The 24,518-nt window shown below is 42.8% G+C and overlaps 1 protein-coding gene across 1 annotated transcript in view; it reads left to right on the forward strand.

The window, feature by feature from the left end:
- KDM5B (lysine demethylase 5B) overlaps window positions 1-24,518 on the forward strand; it is a 55,807-nt gene that overhangs the window by 12,393 nt on the left and 18,896 nt on the right. The window contains exons 2-17 of the mRNA XM_066203753.1: window positions 626-703; window positions 1,950-2,072; window positions 2,932-3,102; window positions 8,367-8,501; window positions 11,626-11,719; window positions 12,865-12,968; window positions 14,425-14,583; window positions 15,137-15,256; window positions 15,707-15,865; window positions 16,316-16,497; window positions 19,292-19,454; window positions 20,446-20,565; window positions 22,218-22,412; window positions 22,960-23,141; window positions 23,878-24,002; window positions 24,328-24,478. Coding sequence (XP_066059850.1) covers window positions 626-703; window positions 1,950-2,072; window positions 2,932-3,102; window positions 8,367-8,501; window positions 11,626-11,719; window positions 12,865-12,968; window positions 14,425-14,583; window positions 15,137-15,256; window positions 15,707-15,865; window positions 16,316-16,497; window positions 19,292-19,454; window positions 20,446-20,565; window positions 22,218-22,412; window positions 22,960-23,141; window positions 23,878-24,002; window positions 24,328-24,478 — 2,261 coding nt within the window. The remainder of the gene's footprint in view (window positions 1-625; window positions 704-1,949; window positions 2,073-2,931; window positions 3,103-8,366; window positions 8,502-11,625; window positions 11,720-12,864; window positions 12,969-14,424; window positions 14,584-15,136; window positions 15,257-15,706; window positions 15,866-16,315; window positions 16,498-19,291; window positions 19,455-20,445; window positions 20,566-22,217; window positions 22,413-22,959; window positions 23,142-23,877; window positions 24,003-24,327; window positions 24,479-24,518) is intronic.

Consider the following 24,518-nt stretch of genomic DNA (forward strand, 5'->3'; position numbering starts at 1 on the left):
AAAGTAATAATAATCTTTTTTTTAAGTTGGTCATATTCCAGCTCTTCCTGAATGTTTGCAGCCAAGGAAATTGTCATGCATTGGCACAGGTCGCCCAGGGCAGTGGTGGAGTCACCATCCCTGGAAGTGTTCAAAAGATGTGTGGATGTGGCACTTGGGGACATGGGTTAGTGGTGAATGTGGTGGTGGTGGTGGGTTAAAAGTTGCACTCAATGATCTTAAAGGACCTTTCCAGCTTTTACGATTCCATGACTCTGTGGAGGCTTACAGTGCAGGGCAGATCTTCAGTTCCAAAATGTGATTGATTTTGTGGTTCCATTATCTATTTTTGAGGCACAGTGAAGTGTTCTAAGGGGTAGACTGTGGCACTCACTGAACGTGTCTCACCATTCCTGCTGTCCTGGCTCGTTCCCGGTGGGGCTTTGGGTGTCAGCTGAGCCCTGGCTCCCTGGCAGGCCGAGGTGTAACTGAGTCCCCTCCGCACCAAGTGCCGTGCTTTGGTGGGGCTGAGGAGGCTCTGGAGGCCACGGGGGCCTCTTCCTGCTTCAGGATCCCCTGGCTTTTCACTGTCACAGAAACTTCTCTCCTTTTCCTGATCTTTTGATGGAACCCTTCTGTTTTCCAGGACTGGCAGCCTCCATTCGCATGTGATGTCGACAAGCTTCACTTCACACCAAGGATCCAGAGGCTCAATGAACTGGAGGTAAACTGGAAAGCTGAGCAGTACTTCTGCTCCCAAATGTGTCTATGTGTTTTTGGGAGGTGATGTTTGCCAGAGTTGGCCATGAGCTGACAGCACTCTGGACCATGAACAGCAATTTTTAATTAGCACAGAAATTCATCTGTTTCAGAACCTAGTTAGAAACATTCCAGGCATAAAAGTAATGTTAATGCTCATTAAAGGAACATAATTTAGGCCTTTTCCACACATGTGCTTCTAAGTAGTTAAACTGTCCAGGGCCATAGATCTGTGTCTGTGTTTTGCACTCATACAGCATCTTTCAAAAGGAAAAGAGATGAAACACTTGGAGTGCTTTAAAAATAGCCAGCCTTTTGGAAGAAACAATTGCAAAATCTGGATTCACTTTGTGGAAATTTGCTGTTCACAAGCACTTTCATTCAGTTCTTCAATGAATTGACACTAAAGGGGAATGTGAGGAGTCCTGGTTGGCTCGGTACTGGTATCATTTGGGATGATGGTGACTCTGTGCCTGATTATTCTCCTGATTCTTGGTTTTCAAAGCCCTGACGTGGTTGTGTGAAGTGCTGGTGAGACCTCAGATGCTGGCTTGGAATGCTAAGGGAGGGATTTGTGTGTCCACAAGCTGTTCAGAGCTCCCTGGAGTTTGCAGACTAGCTAATCTGTACAGACATGGCCAGTTTTTACCTTAAGATTAGAAAATGTGCTGAAAATAAAACATGTCAAAATGTAAGTTACTGCTCTTACATAGCGGCATTGCAGTGATTTTACTGTGGTAATTGCTGTGCAACCAGCCAGGCTTTCCCTGCCTGTTTTGGTTGTGAGCGAGAGGGGATAATAGAAAAAAAACTTAAAAAATTATTTTGTTGAAAAATTACTAATTATTGCAAATAAACCAAATAGTAATAAACTACTGCAATAATTAATACAATAAATGCAATGAATCCTGACAACGCAGCTGGTTTAGAGAGTTTTTAGCAGTAGTAACTCACTGTTTGGCTGTTCTCCAAAAGTACTTTTTTCAGTGCAGTAAAAGGTAACAAAAAGTGACTCAAGGAAAGATACAGATGCCATCAATGGTATCTGCATGGAATTTATTTTTCTTCAAAAGATGAGAGGGAAAAATGCAAAATGACTCTTGCAGAGGGCAAAGCTGGGCAAGCAGCCGTGGCTGCAGTGCTGTAAACCTTAGACAAAACCTACATCTGCTTTTAGCATGCAGTTCACTTGTTTGGTTGGTTGGTTTCAGGCCCAAACTCGTGTAAAGCTGAATTTTCTGGACCAGATTGCGAAGTTTTGGGAGCTTCAAGGATGCACACTGAAAATTCCACATGTGGAGAGGAAGATCTTGGATTTATTTCAGCTTAACAGAGTAAGACCATTATGGAAAAACTAAAAACTGAAAAGCTGCTGCGTTACCTCAATTCCTGGGATGATATCACAGCTGGTCAGGGAAGGTTTTGTGGTATATCTAAGCTGGAAAAAGTATTCCTCAGCTAACATAGCTAATGGGGCAGTAAGAGTAAGAATACATTATCAAGGAAAGACAGTAAGTAATACATTATCATGGAAGTTTTCCTGTGAGCTAGGAGTTCATCTTAAATTTACAGCTCTTCTTTAAAATTGAACTTGGGTAAACTGGTCAGGAATAAACTTAGGCTTAATTGGAGGAGGTTCCTGTACAGTGACAAAAGTGAGAAAAAAAAATCCATTAGAAATATGGAAGAAAAGAAATCCAGGTACCTTTAGGATGAAACTTGTTAAACTTCTGGAAAAGTCAATGAATATTGGTAGTAAGAGATGGGATTCTCTGAAAGGATATGTTCTTTCTTTTTTCTTTATGTTTAGGGCAGTTTTTATTGGGAATTTTTGAGCTTATTTTATAGCACTTGTTCCAGGGTAAAGAACTGAGTGTCCTGTGCTAGAAAGTTGTGTTGGGATACAAAGTGACAAAGTGCAGCCAAATAAGTTCTCAGAGTAGGCTGGGTGACTGCGCATGGAACACAGGTGCTGACTTCTTTGTAAAGTAATTCTACAGGTTTGTAATTCCTGAGTAGGTTATGTGTTACATATTCCAGTTATTGCCTTAAAAGAACTTCGATGTCATGTGTGGTTTTTTAAATCCGTATTTTTGTGGTTTAAAATGTCATTTGGGATGTTGTCCTGCCTTTTTCCTCGCACGCTGGTAATTTTACCATTAAATATGTGACCGTTTTGTTTTCACTTTTTAGCTAGTTGCAGAACAAGGAGGATTTGATGTTGTTTGCAAGGAGAGAAAATGGACCAAAATAGCCACGAGGATGGGCTTTGCCCCTGGCAAAGCCGTGGGCTCTCACATCCGCGCGCATTACGAGCGAATTCTCTACCCCTACAACTTGTTCCAGTCAGGAGCGAGTCTCTTGGTAAGCTCTGCTGAAACCAACTGCTCAGTTAATGTAGCAGCCAGTCTGGGAGGGTTCTTTTGATTTCTGGGATATTTGTGAAGCTGCATTTCATGCTTGGTGTCATGCAGGTGACCAGATGTCACGGTCAGCAGTTCAGAAAGCCACAGGCAAACTTTTCATTAGAAGTCAAGTTTTTAGCAGTAGTCCTCGAGGTAACCCCTGACTCCTGCTTTGAACAGTGTCTGTTGGTAATTTCTCTCTGCAGTTTACAGAAGCCTCATGATAAGGGACGTTCCTGTAGTGATTTCTGTAAGGCCAAGAATATTCATGGAACATTCCAGATCCATCTCTGTGCCACAAGTGCTGTGGTCCTGTGTCCTGTGCCTAGAGTGACCGAGGGACTGTGCCAAGCCAGGCAGTGTTGTGGCACGTTCTCTAAGGGGTACGAGTTGCAGAAAACTTCCTGGCTGTTCTATTGATGTCAACAGCGTGACTTAGGATTTTTTCCAAGCTTAAATCTTCATCCTTCCTAGTCATCAATCTTTGATTTGGCCATTAAAGCAAAATTCAGGGTTCACAGAGAGTGGAGGCCACATAATCTCTAATGAGGAATAGGTCTGTTCTTTTAGAGCAGCAGTCATTTATTTGGAAAACCAGAATTGGTTGCAGTTGCCAACATCCATTTTTATTTCTTTGAAATGCTCTTTCCATGATGATCTTTCAAAGACAGGAGTGCTGACCTTTTTTAAGCAAAAAATGCCCTAATCCTGTTACAAGCAATATCTCTGTGTACAGAAATCAACACAGGCCTTTACGCAAAGCTACCAAAATGAGTAAGGAATTTGTTGTAAGTCCAGAGCAGTTAGAATTAGACTTCTTATTTAGGCAGTGACAATCACTTCTCAGTGAAGAACAGCTAAGTTGTACTGGCCCTTCAGAAAAAGGATCTTTTGCAAACAGTATAAGAACAAAATAAGAGTTGAAGATAAAAATCTTCATGCTGAGGAAACTGCTGGATCAAAAATATTTTGGCTTCCCTCAAACTTTCATGTTAAGTAATGGAAAGCAGCACCATTTTCTAAAGGCATTTAATTGAAAACTTGTCATTTGTATTAGGTCTGAAAACTCTGATTTCTGTTCGGAGTTTTTATTGAGCTTGTGTGTTTGTTCACCTGTCTTTGCTGCCATATTTTTGAGGTGCCATTGCACAGGGAAAGATCTAATTAGAAGTTGTAAAACAGTGAATGTGGTACCATAGTATCCTGGGAATGGAAATTTCCTGAGAGCATCTGTCACGCAGTGAATACTCACTTCATGGTTTGCTCAGTATTAAACCCTTTCAGAAGAGGGAAAACCTCCTTAGATGAGGACTTGCTTAATTTTAAATGACTTTTCAAGCTCTGTCTTGCAATGGGCACTGGACATCTGTCCAAACTGATGTGGAGGCAGTTCTAGACTGTGATGCATGTACGGTTAACTTACTTTTTTAGTTCCTCCCGTCCCCAGGCAGTTAAAATATTCCTGTCCTATATGTGGCAGACACAGATTTTTTTAATGACCTGAGAGAATCCACAGAAATAAGTTGGGTTTAGCTGACTTTCCACTCTAATTCTTTTTTTTTTTTCCCTGACAGTGTTGTCTTTCAAGTGAGTTTATTTTACAATACGATTTTTAAGTATCATCTCAAATGAGATTCTTTTTGATTTCTTTTCACATATTGTTATTAAGTGGTGCTTACCCAGATGCTTCTTGTGTAGGTGTCTGTTACTGTGTGTCTGTTCACTGTTTTCCTGGGAATCTAAGCACCTGAGGTGTGTTTTTGGAGAAGCTGTGGCTCTTCAATGTGACAGCTGTCAGTCGGAGATGTGCTTCCTCCTTCCTCCAGCCTGTTGAGAGAAGCTCTTCACGCAGCTCTGGTGATGATCCAGACAAGATTACTGCTTGTATCACTGAGTCTTTTGATATTTTTTTCTTTATTTGGTAATACTTGAAATATTCATTGCCTTCTTTCCTGCAAAAGCCAAAAATACAAAATTATGTCGTTTCCACGGACTGTGCCATAACTTTAATCTCATCTAGATCTGTGTATAGCATTAACTATTTGTGTGGCTTCAATACACGTTAAACTGGCTTCAGGAGTTATTTTGACAGATACTCCAGCTGGAGATATTTCGATCTACATGCTGAAATAGTGAAACTCTCTGGAGCTGTTCAGAAGGGAATAGAGTGGAATAGCATGTTTTCATTAAAGCTCATGTTCAGTCCAACAGCAAAAATTGCTTAAACCAGCCACTTTCTAATACCCAAAGCAGCTCTCTACACAGGATGTTTATTTTCCTCTTATTTTGAAATTGGACTACATAGGCCTCAGGTGTCTCTAGAGTAGCTGCAGTGAACCTGTTGGTGCTGCTTCCTGCCACCTGTGCCTCTCATTCCCAGCTGTAGTAACAGTGTGTCATCCCAGAGAGTCACACTGAATGCCCAGAGGGAAAAGTGTCCCCTGCACGAACTGAGGCATCCGGAATCTTCTGTCAGTGCATTTGCTGTGGTGCGTTGCCCAGATGTTTCATGATTTAAAGTGCAGCTACATTTTGGGGGCCTCGAGGTGGTCTTCTGTTTTTCAGTGAATCCAGCTGACTCAGTAGTTGTGCATCTGGTGTCTTTTCCAAACTAAGGCTTTAGTGGCCTTAGTGGGATTTGTATTTTCAAAGGTTTATATGTGTGTGCCTCTGATAAAGATGTTTCAGTGCAAGATGGTTCTCTGGCACCTTCATGGTTCCTGGAGATAAATGAGCACCTCTGGAGTTTGGTGGGTTTTCCCCTCCATGGATGTGTAGCAGGGTTAAACCAGTTGTGTTCTACAAGTACAGGGTTGGTTTTTTTTGATTGTTTGGGGGTGGGGATTTTGTTGTTTTTTTGGGGGGCTTTGGGGTTTTTTGTTGTTGGGAGTTTGGGGTGGGTTTTTGTTTGGTTTTTTGGGGGTTGTTTTAGGGTTTTGGGCTTTTTCTTGTTTGGGTTTTTTGGTTGTTTTGTGTGTGTTTTTGTTTGTTTTGGGGCTTTTTTTGTTTTGGGTTTATTTGGGCATTGCACTGAAGTGAGGCACAATCTGTTGGTTTTCAAGGTTTTCTTACACTTTTGTTTAGGAAAAGCTGTTTGCCTTCTAGATCTTTGTTCTCAAGGATCATATGTCCTTTATTATATGAAGCAGTAGAAACTCCTTTTTTTTTTTCCTGATAATTTTGGTTTTCACATGAGGAAATGATTCAAGGACCCAGATTTTAAAGAAATTCTTTTCTGTTCTCTCATTTTCAACCTTTTCTTACTGATTTGCTCTTTTTGCTTGCCTGTTTTCTGTTCTGAGAAATTGGATTTTTTTGCTTTCTTCCACTGACGTTGATGTCACATCATCTTCTTTCATCTTTGGTAGATGCCTCTTCCATGGGAACATTTAAGGCCAGGTTAGATGGGTCTCCACCTCGTTTAGTGCAAGGTGCTTAGAAGAAGGTGATCTTTGAGATCCTTCCATCCCAACCCCTTCTGTGATCCTGTGATTCCGGTTCCAGTGGGAGCTTTAAGGGACCAGGCTCTTGTGAAGAGGCAGCTGCAATGCTCTGTAGCTCCAGACCCAACCTCTGAGCATCTCTAAGGACTTACTGTTCATGAGCTGTGAAGTTGAGTGGTACTGTGTATTTAATGCTGAAATAAAGTCAGCTATTTGCTTTCAGAATATAAATCTAGGGTTTACAAAGTCTGAGGCTGAAGGCAGTCTCACAGCAAGCAGCAGTTCTAGAGGTTTCTTTGGTGAGTCTTGCGGGCTGTCTGTGGGTGATGGTTAGTGACATCCTGCTGCTCTTGACTGATACTGCTTTTTTGTTAAATACATCATTTTTCGGCATAGACTTCTCTTCTAAAATAACGTTTTTTCCTCCTTTTCACTCCCCCGTTCTGACTGTCATTTGTTTCTGAACGTCTGTTTTCTGTGCTGTCTATAGAGCACCATCGTCCTTACACCTCTCTGTCCTTTACTGCTCTCCCTTGCTGAGAAAATGCTTGTGATGGGAACAGAGTAACAGAACTGGGGAAATGTGGATCCAGCTATTTCATGAATTACTTCCTGGCAACATGAGATCTTTTCTTTCTGTAGGATTTGTTGTTTACTCATTAAAAACTGTTACATTTTGTCTGCAGTTACTGAGTGTTGTGTGGCTTGACAAATGGGGAATTGTCATTAATTATTCTGTTTCTTGCCTGAGGTATGCGCAGTTTTCAGCAATTAAATGTGTTCATTCAGCAGCTTGAAAGAACTAAAACTGTTTTTGCATCTTCTCCCTTCTGCCCTTAATTCAAGCAGCAGTTGTCCTCCCCAAAACATGTAAGGAAGGGAGCTCCTGCAATGTGTGTAGTGCAGAGCTGTTTTCAGTTAGGACAGGGGTGTTTGATAGCTTGTGATTTACTTTTATATTGCTCTGTATGTTGGCATCACAGCCACTCAACCTTAGGACATTCAGCAGTTCCAGAGTGCTGGTGACCCAGTCTGCAAAGGCCCCATCTGCCAGAAGAGTTGGCCTTGGTATTCCACACAAAGAAATGTTTGGTGCTCATTAACACTTAAAGGATGATTTCAGCTTTATTTAAGATCTATTATTATGGCTATTGCAGCTGTTAAACTGATAAGAAAAAGTGATGTTGTGTGAGGATCCCTATCTTTTCTTCATGTTGGAGCCGGCATTAATGCATGGGACGCAGTTTTCGTGTTCAGACTCAGATGTTTATTAATCCTTATCAATAGCACAATCTCACGAGTTGTGAGTTCTAGCTAACAAGGTAGGAAATAGCTCTGTCTCTAACTCTTTCCAATGTCTTTTAAGTGATAATTGCCCAATAACGAGATGACACCTATATTATTTATACTTTTAACCCAATAATTGACCACCCAAGGTCTGCAATGCGGATCCTTTCACCCAATAAGAAAAAGACACCTAAAACCATGAAGAAGAAGGAAGAAAGTGAAGAAGAATGACTTAGACAATGCCCAGAATCCTCCATATTGCTTCACGTATATCACTATATACCAAAATCTCAAATTCTAAGTTTCCAGAACGCCAACAACGTTGTGCCTAGTTCGGATAGGTAACGTTACCATTGTCAGACATGCTGTTCATTAACTCAGCACAGGAATCATTAGGACCCTGTCTATGTTCTTTCCATGAGCCAGGAAATTGTTCTACACGGTTCATATTGCAAGGGGAGGCAGAAATGAAGTGATCAAACTGTCTCTTTAGTGCTTGCAGAAGCCAGAGCTGAGCAGTGACACGAAGGACAAGGAGTACAAGCCCCACGACATCCCGCAGCGGCAGTCGGTGCCGCCGTCGGAGAGCTGCCCGCCCGCCCGCCGTGCCAAGCGCCTGACGCCCGAGGTGAGCCTGGGCAGGGCAGCAGAGCGCCCTGAGCACATCTCTGTGTGTGTGTGTGTGTGTGGGAACAGCTGCTTCACTCTCTCAGGGACCCCTGCACGTTTATAAATGCATAAATTGTAAATAAGGGGTAAGAATTGTCTGATACTTTACCAGCTGTGTTACTGGGGTTTGGAGTTCTGCGAGGCTCTGCTGTGGAAGCTGTTGGTGAGTGTGTACAGTAGGGTTATGCTTTCAGCATGATGTAGATACTGTGAGGCTCTTAGGTCAAAAAACGGGTGACAAATCCTGGAAATGACGCAGCTTTGATCTGTTGTTCCTCAGTCAGTGAGCAGCACTTATTCTTTAAATGTACCAGGAGGTTTTTGTACATCTCTCATGAGTTGAAGCCAGTTATTAGAGCAGAGAAGATTTTGATTATAACATTAGCATTGTTCTAATTCATTTTTCATTCTTGAGGTCTATCAATTTGTGTTAATTTACCCATGCAATATAAGGAAAAATGTATGCCATCAAGTCAGTGTGGTTTTGTACAATCTTACATGTCCCTAAGAAACAATATTTATTTGGGTAAGCATGAAAGGTATTGGTTATATCTCAGTATTTTCTGTGAAGGCATATTTTAGGAGATCATGTGTCTCCTTTGTTGCTGGAAAACAGTAATACTTTGGCTTCAGCCTTTCCAGCCTGATGATCCTATCTCCAGAGAGTTCCTATTTCTTTTGTTTGAGCAGTTGAAGGGTAGGGGAGGATATTCCCAGGAGAGGGTCTGATTAGTGGTGACATCATGAGTTAGGAAGGTCACAGTTTGTTTCAGACTCTTATTAACTCCCATTGTTCTGGTCTTGGTCTTTATTAGTACCAATAGTACGGCTTAGCTATTGCAAATTCTGCCTGTAATTATGCTTGGTTAATGAGGTACAATTAAGGGTTTCTAAAGCTTTTCAATTTAACTACCTGGTTACAAGTGGATTTGTAATTCTGAGCTTCAGTAAAACTTCAGTAGTTTGGGCTGAAACTTTCCATTTGAAGTGTCTGCCTGTGGTTGAAGGATACTTGTTCTCATGGATCCCTTAGGAATTGACAGCAGGACAAATACACACTAAAATTCCGGCTGTTTCTCTGGCAGTGGTGTCAGAGAGCATATTTTTGTCATTTTGGGGGAAACCAACTGCTCATCCTTAGCCAAAAGGCAAGGCTGCCCTCTCAGCTCTTGCCCCAAGCACCACTGATGTTGTATACCTCGGTTTTTTGGAAAGAAAATCCATAATTAAGATAGTAACTGGAACATACAGTGCTAAGGCTGAACTGAGCAATGGGGACTGGTTGGCTTAGCCAGGAGCTGTAGTCTTATAAAACAGTAATTTCCCGAAGTTAAGATTTGTTAATATGAATTTTGCTGCTCTATGTCAGTGGAGTCAGAGAAGTGATTAAATCCTTTTTATTCAACATTGGAGCTCCAAGCAGTTGGAATTTGCACTGACCTGGTTGCAAAACAGTAATGTTTGGTTCACGTCTCAGTTTTTGCTCTAATGAGATACACAACAATTTGTCAGTGTCTTAAACTGTGAGTCTTAAATTCATTCTCATGTTTGCCAGTTTGATGTTTCCTGCATTTCAAGGGTTGACCAAAAACATTTAGAAGAAGTGAACCACAGGGAAGTACTGGAAATTATTGTGGCCCATAGGATAAGTGTTAGTTTGCAGTTGTGAGACACACGCAGTTTTACCCTGCCCTTTTCCTACCTGGTGAGTAAACAGTCAGGAGAAAATGATAGTGAAAAGGGAAAAGGGCAATGACTGTCTAGGCTGGGTTTGAAATGCAAAGGCTTTAGGTGCTTGATGTAGAATAGTTCAGTGTGAAAGACCACAAGGATGCAGGGGAGGTGAAAGTGAGATGACTTGATGTGATAAAAGGCTCAGGCAAACCAAGAACTGCTCTTGTGAAGATCGGAATCAGCTGAAGCACAAAAGGCACAGCTCAGAGGAGCTGAAGATGCAAATGTTGGGGGTCTGTCCTTGCACTTGAGGTTCAGGGGACTGCTGCACGCAGTGAACAACTTCTGTTGGTGCTTATCTTAAGCAATGGGACCTCTGCCTGGTCTGATGGAGATATTTGCGCAAAGAGAACACAAAAAGTGATGAGGAAATAATGCCAAAACCAGCTCTGTAAAAATCAAAGTTAAGCAAACTATGCATACAAAAAGCACTAGATGAACAACAGTTCCCACCCCTTGGAGTAGCTGGGGCTGTGTCTAGTCCTGCCTTAGACCTGGGCCACACATCCCATCTTCTGGGCTTCAGGGGGTGCCTGAGAGTGACTGACTTGTTGCATGACCTCATTTCCTTAAAAAATGGTGTTGGAGAGACCTCTTGTAACACTGAGGGATTTGGGAATTGTTCTCCCACCATCCCAAAACTTCAGGGAAGAAATGTAAGAATTTAATGGAAGAGCATTATTCTATGTTGAAAGTTCCAAGATGCACCAACAAAGGTCCCTGCTTTGGAGGCTAGAGCGTGTTCTGCTCCTCAGGAGTACAAGAAAATCTGTGAAAGCACCGAGGTGCTTGTTCTTTGCTTCCTAATGGGTCCCACTGAAAGCAAAGCCAAATCCTGCTATCATTATTGGCATGGACATTTTGGAGGCTTTGCTTTTGAATCTTCCATGTTGTTCCCTGCATTATTTCTCTCTGAGCTACTTGTGTATAATTGAAGACAAGTATTTCAGAACTCCAGGTGTCTCTTTAGATTTAGTGGTTTGTAAGTATCAAATGGTTCTGAGTTTATTTGAAATCCTCAGAGTTCTCTGACTCTCACCTCCCCGCCTTTTTCCTGGGATGAGGCAAGTTACGAGTCTCAAGCCCTCCTGGTACCTCACTGAGGTGTTTGTGTCTCACACCAAGGAGTCGTGAAATGGAAGGGACCTTAGAAAATGTTTAGTTGGGACTGACAGAGCCAGCCTTTCTCATAGCCAGCTGGAGATTCCAAACTCATCTCACTGTGCTCGGGCAAGCGGCCAGATCAGCTGGCAGTGAGCATCTTCCCAAACACAAGTGGCAAACGAGAGTCTTCCAGCTAAGGATGTTACTGAGGCATTTTTCCTTGTTTTGTTTTTTCTTTTTTAAAGGCAACCAATGTTAAAACTGAGACTGACCCTCCAGAAGCCAGAACTCACAATCTGAGACGCAGAATGGGCTGTGCCCCTCCTAAGAGCGAAGGCGGTGAGTGAAACACAGCATGAATGCAGTTTGTTACTTTGCACAAATGCATTTTAAGACTAAAGCTCAAATCAGCAGTTGGAACTTTTCAAAGTATTTTATAAAAACCTCAACTTCCAGTTAATTTTAAAATTGGATTTTTTTGATAAAAGTTCTTTTATGGGTTTGAAGTATTTCTATTTCTTTTTCTTGTAAGTGGTTGAGTTTTCTTGAGGATGATATTTTTATTTGTAAAAGACTTACACTTTTTTGAATTTGGGTGTCTCTTCTGGAGCAATCAGAAATGAGACTGAAGCCATGTTTTTGGTTTGTATTTTAAATAACATCAGTCCATGAGCTTTAAATAGAATGAACTCTTCTAAGAATCTATCAGATATCAGACATTTTTAGGAAAGAATTTGGACTTGAAATCAGGAAATTAAACTCATGAAAGCAAAAGATAGTATGTTTTGAGCTTAATGATAAAGTTCTCGTAATATGATTAAATTGCTGCTATCAGCAGTCCTGAGTCTGTTCCTTCCTTAAGAAATAATTATTTGAGACTGAGAAAGAGTATTAAATGCTATCAAACAGTAGAACAAGTTTGCTAATAAATAGTTTAGCCAAATAAATACAGGAACCATTTACAACTCCTCAATAATTGAAATTACCTGAGCAATCTCTCAGTCTCATTTGTTCATTCAAAATCTTTTTTTCAGTAATTTGTTTAGATTATGGTGTTTGTAATTTGATTTTTTTTCTTCAAGGAGTCTCTAAGCGCTAGCCTCCCTCCCCCAAGAGTAGAAGGAAAAAGCTCCTGACAACATTCTTTAACACCACATGGAAGGAAAACTTTTGCTTATAAACCTGCTCATAATTTAATTAAAATTAATTGAAATGGCATATAAAGTACTGAAAAACTGTGGGCTGTGAAAACCAGTGCTGGTTCGTGGTGGTGTGCTGGGATTTTTGCATAATACTGGCTTCTGGAGGCATTGCAGGAGTTCAAGTCTTGCCCTGCACTGACTGAAGCAAGTCTAGGGGGGATAACAATTCACCAAATACCTTGTATGATGCAGTCTAACAAGCAATAAATAAAACAAATAATTACAAAGAAGCATTGAAACATTTTGTAATACTCTGTTCTTTTGGGGTTTTTTTTTGCCCAGACAAGGAAATACGCAGTGTGGTGAAACTCCCTGAGAAGAAAGAACTTTCTGGGGAGCCAGAGAAGGACAAATCCAAAGTCAGATCTAAAAAACCCACCAATGCTGTGAGTACCCCCTGCTGTCCTGCAGCTGCATGTTTTGCAGGGGTTTCTGGATTTCTCTGGGGTGTGTAGTAAAATCTGTTGTCACTTTGTCATGTGGAAGACTCTTGTCTTCTTGTTGGAGGCCTGGGCTGAAGCACAGCAGTGTTTGTGCCTGCTGGAATATCAACACTACCAAAGCTTCCTGCTTCACAAAGCTGGAAATGACAGGATGGTTAAGTTTCGTTATCTATAACTAAAGTAACTTATTTTCTGTCTCCAAAGTACAGTCTCAAAATAAGCATTTTGAAAGCATAGTCCAGTGGAAGTGGTTCTTGTGTTACCTGATCACTCCCCACTGCTTTGTAACCTCGGGGGAGCTCCGTGCAGGCTGTGACACATGGCACTTCACAGACCTGCCCCTAATTCCACAATCTCAGCACTAAATTGGAAGCTTTGTTCAAATGCATCTTAAACCAACCCCGTTCCTGCTCCAGCTCTCCACACACCACCAACTATCCCCCCAAAACCCCCACCTGAGGGCAGTGGCCGAGATAATGCCAACATTCTTTCTGCCCGTGCCACAAGTTGGGTCCCTCCTAAAACCCAACATGTTCTCATTCAATCCACACCTGTAGCTGGTACTTGAGAATGAAGAGGGCAAATACCAGAAGCCTGACACCCTCATGCCCCAAATGAGAAAAGCTTGTGGGGAGGAGCAGGAGATGCTGCTGCTTTTTTTAACAACATAAGACAAGAGGTTCTGCCTGTCCTCATGACTCTCTTCTGTGTTTGGGAAGAGCCTTCCAGGCTATTGCTGGTGAGAGCTGGGTGTAGGACAAGCAGTAGAGAGCCCATCCCAGGTTGGAGTGCCTGTGCTTGTTCCCTGGGGCTTGGGAGCTGCTCTGTCAGAGTTAATAGCTGCCCCCCCTACCCAAAGCTGTACTGGGAGGTTGGTGCCTTCTCTGGTGAAAATAAGGAACGCCTCTACCAACAAGGAACCCCTTTCTCTCCAGATTTCTGTCTTCTACTGCAATTGGTCTCAGAGGGGAATGAAACACCTGAGGCTGCGTAGGAGTACCCGTGGTCTCACCTTTCCCAACAAGGCTGCACTTGGCAAAAGGGTTTGTGGGCCCCCAGCAAATGTTGGGTTATTTCTACCCGGCCCCAGGTGTTGGGTTCTACCTGCCAAGGCCACAGTGCTGCTGATGTGAACTATCCTGGCACTCGGTCAAGTCTTCTGGCATTTGGGGAAAAAAACCGCATGGAAAGGCTTGCAGCTCTTACGGTTTTTCCTTCAGTTACAGAGGGAAGTATTTAAACTTCTAAAAGAATATTCAGGGTGTGTTTGTCTCATTTCCATTGCAGAGACAGAGTAAGAATAATCTTTGGGAAGCGTCACAGATGGGAGTTACCAAACTGCTTTCACCCTGAGTTACTTTCAGCGCACCCATTCCTACTGTGGAATTTTGTGTTGCAGGTGGATTTGTATGTGTGTCTCCTGTGTGGCAGTGGGAATGATGAGGACCGACTCCTGCTGTGTGACGGCTGTGATGACAGTTACCACACCTTCTGTTTAATTCCACCCCTCCATGATGTTCCCAAAGGGGACTGGAGGTGTCCCCAGTGTCTGGCTCAGGTAATCTGATAAATCACTACAGTTAGGCCAAAGGCAAATTTGTATTTTGTGGGGTTTTTTTTAAACTGATCACAGGATTAGAAAGTACATTTGTTGTTATTTAAGGTTGTGCAAACAAGGTGATAGAGGTAAAGCTAAAATGAAGACTGGGAATGCTTTATATTGCGAAGCTGACACTTACTGTTTTGAGCCAAAAAATGGCCTGCCTTTGAAGAACATTTTGGATTTTAACTGACATCTTTTCTCTGTACTTAAAATTGCAGTCTCACTGGGTACTTCAGTGTGGTGGTTTATAGATCTTATCCTGCTTAGCTCTACTAGAGTAAGGAGAAATTAGGGATTCATTAATGTTTATGCAGATCTATAAATAAATACTGTGATTTGGTGAATCAAGCAGAGTTTCTTCATCTGACTTTGCCCTTTGGGAGTGTTTTCATTTCAGTGGTGTCCTTCTTTCTTACTGCTCAGAAGCTGTTACAGGAGCCCGTTTTTGTAAATCTGAGCACAGTGTTGTGTTAACATGTTACAGAAACAATTACCTTTTCGCTTGCAGGAGTGTAACAAGCCTCAAGAAGCCTTTGGGTTTGAACAAGCAGCACGAGACTACACTCTCCGCACGTTTGGGGAAATGGCTGATGCCTTCAAGTCAGACTATTTTAACATGCCAGTACACGTATGTTCCTGCTTTATCCTCATGTTGTGTAGAGTTCATTTTGTGTGGTTAACTAAGATAGGTAACTCTGGGCAGGGGGGAAAGAAGGGATCCTGGTTTTGAAAGGGGTGAAATCCCAAATCAGAGGTTCTCATTTACATCAGCGAATCCTGGTTCTTGCTGGTGTTGTGGTTTCTTGTTCCACCAGCTGCTTGTGGTTTTATTTGGCTTTTTCCCACTTTAAAAGAAGTGTCTGTAGGGAAGAGAGCAGTGACTGTCAGCCATTCCTGAGAGAACAGGGCAGCAGCATCTCCTGGAACCACACCTCTGCTGCAGTTGTTTTTCTCTTGTTGAAACAATTTTAAAATGGGGAAAAGCTTCAAGCTAATGGAGGTTCCTCCCTCAGACAGCTTTAATGCACATGCTTCTTATCTACTGATTCTTCAGTACATACTCCCTTTTCATACCTAGATGGTCCCCACTGAGCTGGTTGAAAAAGAATTTTGGAGACTTGTCAGTACCATTGAAGAGGATGTGACAGTGGAATATGGAGCTGACATTGCTTCGAAGGAGTTTGGCAGTGGCTTCCCAGTTAGAGGTGGGAAGTTTAAAGTTAGACCAGAAGAAGAGGTAGGTCTTTGAGTTGACTGTGTATGTTTTTATTGCAGTTTTTCATTGAATGACTCTCCTTGGTTCAAAGCGCAATGATGGAACTGGGTTGTAAAGTGTTTGTTTTGTGTGTCTGGCAGAGTGTTTGAAGAGGAGAACTACATTGGGGTTTTGAATGAATAAAACTTGTGATCAGCCATTCAAAGCCATAGGTTTATTCTAGTAGTTAATAAATGACTTCCAAACCAAATAAAACCAAATAAAACAGGTCTCGTTTTAACAAAGCAGGCCAGGTCAGGGCTGTGAAAGAGGCAAAGACAATGGAGGGTTTAGTCTTTGAGTCACTGATCTGATTCTTACGTTCCTCAGTTGGGAAAAGTGCTTTTCTTCTATTGCTCTTGTGCAGTTTTATCTTCTTGGGTTTTTCAGTTCCTGATATATGAACCTGTGACTATTCTCTTCAATTTTCAGGAATACCTTGATAGTGGCTGGAATTTAAACAACATGCCTGTGATGGAGCAGTCTGTGCTTGCTCACATCACTGCGGACATCTGTGGGATGAAATTGCCCTGGCTGTACGTAGGAATGTGCTTTTCCTCGTTTTGTTGGCATATAGAAGACCACTGGAGCTATTCCATTAACTATCTGCATTGGTGAGTTTGAGGAATAAACCCAGTCTAGGAAGCAATCTCCCTTTATTTCCCTATTCCCCTTAATTAGTGGAATAAAAGCAGATTCACAGAGCTCAGCCAGAGTAACCGTTGCTGTCCTGTTGCAGCAGGGTCAAATCTGACAGTGTAATTCTTACATTGATTAACTTTTGGACAAGAGGTCATATTTTGGAAAGAGACATCCATTCCCAGTTTAAAAAAATCCATGAGAGATGCAGCAGATACTCCATCAAATGTTTTATTATACTCAATGTAAACTAAAAACCATGCGAGTTTTCTTTTTAAAATCATCCAACTTCAGCTAGCAACTCAGTTCCGGCACGTTTTGTCTGTTAGATGGATCATGCTGTCATAAATCCTCTCATCAAGCCAACACTTGTCAGCTGTAATCAGGACAGATCTTTGCCATCTCTTTGATATTCTAAATAGACTGAACTCCTTGAACTTCTCACCTTACAACAGCTTTTCTAGAGTCTGGATTATGGTTGTCACTCTTCCTGAAACCTGTCAAGCTCTTTCTCTTTCCTAGTACATATGAGTATTCAAGCAGAATGGTAAAATCACATCCCAGCTGCTGTTCAGTGAGTCCTTTTTGGTTGGTTATTCAGCTGCTGCTCCTTGAAATAGCAGCTTCTGCAGTGCAGCCCAAGAGCCAGTGACTTAATTCACTTGTTTTCATGTGCTTACTGTTACAAAAACAAATGTTTGAGTGAGGGTGAGTGAAGGAGTGACAGGATTACGTGGTAAAGACGATCATTTTTGTCATGTGTCACTGCTTTTTTTTTCCCTCTTTGTCTGAGCCTTTAGTCAGACTGAAAACTGTGGGTGGGAGAGGAGATTGCAGCACAGATTTCATTTCTTCTGGGAGTTTTCCTCGCTGTTCTTAGAATGGCTTTCTGTCCTACACAGTGTGTCCCCATTGCATTGTCTGCAGAAGGCCAGACAGGTGTCAGTGCATAGGTGTATTTGTGCATACACAAGATTCATCCAGACACACATGCAAATTGCCTGATCTGCTTTCAATTTATTTATCTTCCAGCAGGAGAGTCCTTGATGTCCTTTCATTTGCAGATGTTCCTCTTTATTTCCCTTCAGTGCAGAGGTTTAAGTCTGCATTGGAGTGCAACGTGTGGTTGAGCTTAAAACTGTTCTTGGCCAGAGCAGTCTGAACAACCTGCTTCTGCAGAGACAGTGCTCCACAGTCTGAATCAAAGACTGCAAAAAGCAGGACTGGTTCTTGGGAGAGCCCAGGGATGCCGTGTCCGTCTTCAGTGTTCCCACGTGCCTTGGAGGAGCCTGTGTCCTGCCTGGTGCAGTGTTGTGAGCAGCTAATCCCAAGTGACCCAGGCTGCAGCAGCAGAGCTTTCCCAAGGTTGAAGACAGTAGTCCTCGTACAGAACTCTGAGTCCTGTGTTAGTTCTAGAAATGGTAAAAGGGAAAAAACCCCCAAACGTTTGCTTCTAAAGATGCTTGGAAATGAATAAGATGTCAGTCCTGGACAGAGGAAGAATTGCCAGCATTGCTGCTGGTATTTGTACAGGCAGAGATGTGGAGCAGTCAGGAAGCGGAGCAAAAAGACCTGTGACCTCCACTGCTGCTCCCTCAGGCTGCAGGCACCTCAATACCTGCGGGACAGCTCTGTTACTTGGTCCCCTGAGGTCCAGAGACCCCCAGTTCCAGTATCATGCTCCAAGTTTAGCACAGTTAATATTTGTCACCTATTCCTCAATGCTGGCATCTATCAGGGAGCAGAACTCTCGACTAACCCAGTCCAGACATGGGATGGTTTTTAGTTGTGTCTGTGGCTGGTCTTCCTGGATTTCTAGAGTTGTCCCAGGATGATGGCCAGATGCAAGGCTGCAAAGTTGTTGAATACTCTGTAATAACTCCTTGTGATACCTTGTGTGTAACTGCCATCCTGCCACAGTCCACAGTCCATCCTGCTGGCTCTCCTCTTCCCCTGGCTGTGTGAGTACAGGAATCAGCTCCTAGGGATGAGAGATAGACTTCTGGATTCACACTTCACTCTTTTCTTTTGGAATTCTCCCAATTACTTCATGATTGATGGAAGAAAAGAACACTGTTGGGTCAGTTTTAGTCTGCCAACTCTTCAGAAGTCTTTGAATAAGTTGATTTGTCTGTTTTCCTTTCTAAATACCTTTTCTAAGTTATTTCTTTCTAAGGCCCTGGAGGTGTTTTTGTCTCAGTGCTGCAGTGAGCCAGTGTCAGTGTAAGCTTGAGACAGTACTGTTGGAACACATCTGCATCCCCTTACTTCTCTCTGCTGTCTTGCATTGGGTAGAGCTGGTGCTGAAAGTTCTTTGTTCCTACTCTGGATATGCTTTTTTTTTTTTCCCCCCCTTGAAGTCTTGCTTTATTTGGAAGTTTGATTTCTACTTCCTGCATGTTGCTTTTATGGCAGTTATGCATAAGACAGAAAGAACTGGCTTTGGTTGTTGGACCCAAGAGGGAGTTTGTGTTCATGGGAAAAGACAAGCAGCTTATGTTTTGAAATTGTGCTGGAATCAGCAGAACTTCACTGAGAACTTCTTCAGATTTTTTTTCTCCCTCCCCCACAATATTTGAAGTACCTGCTCAGAAGTGTAGGCAGGTCTGGAGAAGAGGGACCTGTGTAAAGTGTGAAGATTCAGGAAGGTACAGAACCTTTGCATTCCTTCCTGGTGATATGCCCTATACATGGTGTATTTTAAAGCAGAAGAGTAAAAATGTAACTTAAAAGTTTGCTTATATTTAACTTTTTTTAATAATCTTGCAGGGGTGAGCCTAAAACGTGGTATGGAGCCCCAGGGTACGCAGCTGAGCAGCTGGAGGATGTAATGAAGAAACTTGCTCCAGAGCTATTTGAGTCCCAGCCAGATCTCTTGCACCAACTTGTCACCATAATGAACCCGAACACTTTGATGGCCCACGGGGTGCCTGTATGTGTCGGACTCCTGTGCTACTCCCCCAACCCAACCCAACCCTCTTTGATTAGAGCGTGACTTAAAGCTGATAAGTGAAGCCACTTTTATTACAGAGGTGCTGTGGTGGTTTCCATGTGTGTTGAATCTTCCTTATCCACTATAATGTGCCAGTGTGAACAGATGGGCAATGGAATTGTTGCCTTTGGAATTGACTGGCAGACTCTTCTCTGGAGATCCATCTTGCATATTTCTATTTCTGTGTCTCAGCTGGACGGTTTAGGCTTTACCTTTGGAACAATGGCAGGAGCTCTTGTATGTCTGTTCAATCAGACACTGGTTTTTTTGGCACAGAGTTTCTGTCAAGGGCCAAAACCCCATTCTTCCTTTATTTGTCATCCACATTCTCTTATTTTTCCTGGATAAGTCCTTAGGTATTTAAAAAACATTTTTTCATCAGATTTCATCTTATTCCATACTAGATTATTCATGGGAATTATGTCCCTTTACAACTTAATTGGATTTTGATGAGCTGACCTTGGGACTTAAAGGAATATCTGGAAAAAGTAGCAAAATTTGTGGTGTCTCCTATGGTAGTCTCCAAAATGGAAGGATGCAGGAAGACTTGCCTGCTTTCATGATGACTGTATAGCCCCAACAGTCTTAGATGAATAATGATAAGAATGTTAAGGTTCCAAATTATTCTTCCCTTCACCTGCACGTTGGAGAGAGCTGGATCTGTGTTGACCTTAACCCTGAGGTGTGAGGAACACACGGCCCAGGCAGCTACCCTAGAACTGTTCAGAGTGGAGTGTGGCTGAGTGGAACCCTTGGCTTTCTGGGGTTTTACGTGGCACTTTTATCAGCTGCCAGTTCTAAGTCTTTGGCTTATGGTTTAAAACTCTTGGAAGTCCTCTCAGAAGTTACTGCAAGTTGGAAATCCGTGTTCTCCTTGCAACTGCCAGCTGTGTTTGGGTGTGAGCTGACAGTGGCCTGTCTGTCCCCCCAGGTGTACAGAACCAACCAGTGTGCTGGGGAGTTTGTGATCACCTTTCCCAGAGCTTACCACAGCGGCTTCAACCAGGGCTTCAACTTTGCTGAAGCTGTGAACTTCTGCACCGTGGACTGGGTACGTTCCAAACCGGTTTTTCCCTAAGTGAGCAGTTCCAAAGCTGTTCCTAGCGGATGTACAGCTTTGATTTATTGCTGATGCACAAATCTAGGCCACAGATCAGAAGGAGCCCGTTACTGGCTGCATGGTGTTTGCTGAACTTGGACTGAACTTGTGAGCTTCCTCTGGTTCTGAAGGTTTGGTTTGCAATTATGTATCAGGGCTCATGCAGCTTTTGCAGCAGGAGGGAAGAGCAGTCCTGTGCATGCCTGGGGTATGAGTGAGATACACCAGTGCTACTAGAGTTTGCTCAATTTCGTGTCCCCAAATTCCATCTCAAATCAAAGGCTGGAATGAAATTGCTCAGTTTATTGCACTGGGAATTCTCTAAGAGGTGCTTTCTGCAGCTGGAAACCAAATCCAACTTGAATATCTTTTCTGCTTTAGCTTCTGTGATAAAGTCAGTTGATACATTCAGCACATTTAAAACAGTTAAAGACATTGATAGTCTTCTTGTGGGGAAAAAAAATAAAAATTGCGTCTCATGTGAGAGCATCCTTTTAAGTAGCAGAGGTGCTCTAGGTTTTTAGGGAAGAACACCTTAATGAGAAAAGAGCAGAAAGTTCTCAAGTTCACATGGAAGGTTTACAGAGCAGTGTATCATTCCCAGTAAGCCTCACTCAGCTCACTGAACCAGCAGAGATGGGCACACATTACAGTTATGAGGTAAGAGTTATTGAATAAAATCTTTTTGTCTTTTTAAAAATAAACACAAATGGAGGACAGTTGCTCCTAAGTTAAAAGTAATTTTACCTTCACAGCAAATGACTCAGACACACAGTGCTGTCTGATCTCACAAAGACTGTTTGAAGCTTCTGGTATTTCAAATTCTCTTGTGATTTTTATCCTCCCAAAAGGTCTTGGCTATTTGTAAATGTAGCCCAACTAAAACATTGCTAGATGTAAAAAACATTACTTAGAAGAGGGAAATGACTAATATTGCAAGAAAGCTTTCTGCACTTGAGTGTGCTCACTTGTCAACTGGTTTGGTTTGGTTTGGTTTTTCCTCTTGTCCTTCCATGAGTTTCACACTGGACCCAACACATAACCTCATTGTACTCTGAGCATCCCTGTGTGCCTGGCCGTAAAATAGAGCTGAGTGACCTGCCCAGCTCAGGATGAGCGGTGTGCTCTGCCTGCAGCCAGTTCGGGACATCAGTGCTCCCTGAGCCAGCACAGTTCATGTCAGCAGGGAGGAGGCCCAGGGTGTCCTGCCCATGCCTGGGATGGGGAAACAGGCCAGGCTTATGTACTTGTCCTTATGATGCTCCCTTGGCCTCAGCACATTTTTATCCTTGATCTTCCTGAGCCCACTGTGGTTTAGTGAGTTAGTAAATTACAACCTTAATTACAGCCTCTAGAGAGGGCATCTCCCTCAGCTACACAGCTCATACCCATAGAGTCCACTGGGAAAGAGCCATCAGCATTCCTGGTGTGCACAGCTTGGGGTCTTGAGTTCTCTAGTTTTACACTCTGAAGTAGAAATATTGTTGCTGGGTGGATTTGTCTTGGCCTTTCCTTAGGGCAGTTTTTGGTTAGTAGCATACGTAGTGTGAGTACCTTGATGTCATTTCCCACGTGCACCCCCTGATGCCGTGTCTGCCCCGCAGCTGCCCCTGGGCCGGCAGTGCGTGGAGCATTACCGCCTGCTCAACCGCTACTGCGTCTTCTCCCACGATGAGATGATCTGTAAAATGGCTTCCAAAGCAGATGTCCTGGACGTTGTGGTGGCATCTACAGTCCAGAAAGACATGGCTGTTATGATTGAAGAGGAGAAGAGGTTGCGTGAGAAGGTTGATAAACTGGTGAGTTGTAGGAAATCGTGGTTTGGGTGGGAAGAGACTTTGAAGTTCACCTTGTTCCATCCCCTGCCATGGGCAGGGACGCTTTCCACTAGACCAGGTTGTTCCCAACCCTATCCAACCTGGCCTTGAACACTTAGAGGGATGGAACTCATTATAATGAATGAAGTAACAGTTGAAACAGTGATGTGAGAACATTCAGGTTCTTGTACTGGGGTGTCAGAGGCTTAGAGGTACCCAGTCCATTCTTAAGTTGTGGATTTCAGAGGACCACCTGGGTAATGAATCACTGATCATGCACCTTATTTTAGTACCTGCCCTTTAATGTTGTTCAGAATGTCACTTATAAGGTAATATTTGTACTTCCAGTCATTTGGTCAGAAAAGCTGATTTTTTCATTAACCAAGATTTCTGTCTACCTGGGTTGAATATTTCATATCTAAACTCCATTATTCTTTTGATGAATTTACCTTGTGATGTTTTAGCTTTGAATAGCCTCCTCTTTGTAACAGTCACTTCTTCATTAGTCTTTGATGTCACACTCTTGCAGGGAGTGACTGACTCGGAGAGGGTGACGTTTGAGCTGTTCCCTGATGATGAGCGACAATGCCTGAAGTGTAAAACCACCTGCTTCATGTCAGCAGTTTATTGTCCCTGCAAACCTGGGCTGTTGGTGTGCTTGTACCACGTTGAGGACCTTTGCTCCTGTCCCACCTACAAATACAAACTGGGGTAAGCTTGAGGCTAACACCATGATCTGGAAATAGTATTGTCTGTGTAGATACTGTGGTTTGGTAATCTCTGCTGCCAGTGGAGCTGGTCTCTGTTTGTGTTTCAGTCCTTTGCAAATCCAGTGCCCCCACAACAATGGGACTGTTTTGTGCTCACACACAAAGCCTCTTCAACATTCAGCTCTTCTTGCTCTATAATGGCAAAATTTGCTGGCTAAGCTAGTTTGCATTTTTTATTTATAGCAACCAGGTCATTGTCCCTTAGATCCAGTCCTTGCCAAGGAGTATTGTTTTGCTTTTTGGAGCTTTCCTTCCCGTTGTTAACTTTCCTGTGCTATTTAGTACATCTTTTATCCTACGTGAATGTAACTTGCTGTAAGACAGTGTCACAATTCCTTAACTGTCCCATAGAAATTGCTTTTTGAAGAAATTACAACATGGAAATTATCTCAAAAGGAACACAGTGTGGTTGTAAGGTCTTAATTGTGTAACCCTGAGCGCAGAGAAGCTTATTTCTTTGTTGTATGGACAAACGCATCTTAGAATTACCAAATGGTTTGGTCTGGAAGGGATCTTAAAGCTCATCTCATTCCATCCGTGCCATGGGCAGGGACACCTCCCAGCGATCCGGGTTGCTCCAAGCCCCGTCCAACCTGGGTCCTCATCTTGGTGCCCCTCCTTCCACCCTCCTGCTGCCCGCAGTGTTGCTGGAGGTTTGAGTCGTGTGCTGCCCGCAGGTACCGCTACACCCTGGAGGAGCTGTACCCGATGATGAACGCGCTCAAGATGCGCGCGGAGTCCTACAACGAGTGGGCTTCCAACGTCAACGAGGCCCTGGAGGCAAAGATCAGCAACAAAAAAAGTGAGGATCTTACCTACTGCCTGTAGCACATCATTTAAAAGGACTGTTTTTTCAGTTTTTAGTTTCTGGACTGTAGTAACTTTTTTCTTATGTGACAATCAAAAGAAATCATTCATCACTTCATGTTTTTAAGTAAATATTTTAGCTGTTACAAGTCCCAGAAATGATGCTAAGCTGTCTCTGTGTGACAAGACTGTAGATCACTTTGACACAAAGTGTAACTGAAGTAGAAATAGAAATACATTTAATGTGTTGTGTTTCTTAGCCTTACCATGGAAAATGCATCTCAAAGGGAGACTTCTTAACTTAGTGTCTTTCCCAACAGGTCTCATCAGTTTTAAAGCTTTGATAGAAGAATCAGAAATGAAAAAGTTCCCAGACAATGACCTGCTTCGACACCTCCGGCTGGTGACACAGGATGCAGACAAATGTGCCTCGGTGGCCCAGCAGCTGTTGAATGGCAAGAGACAGACCAGGTAAGTGTCACTCCTTGTCTGCAGCAAAACTGGAGCTCCA

This window comes from Chamaea fasciata, unplaced genomic scaffold (assembly GCF_029207755.1).
Source record: "Chamaea fasciata isolate MVZ Bird 193981 ecotype frontalis unplaced genomic scaffold, bChaFas1.0.hap1 SCAF_25, whole genome shotgun sequence".
In the NCBI taxonomy this organism is placed as follows: domain Eukaryota; kingdom Metazoa; phylum Chordata; class Aves; order Passeriformes; family Sylviidae; genus Chamaea; species Chamaea fasciata.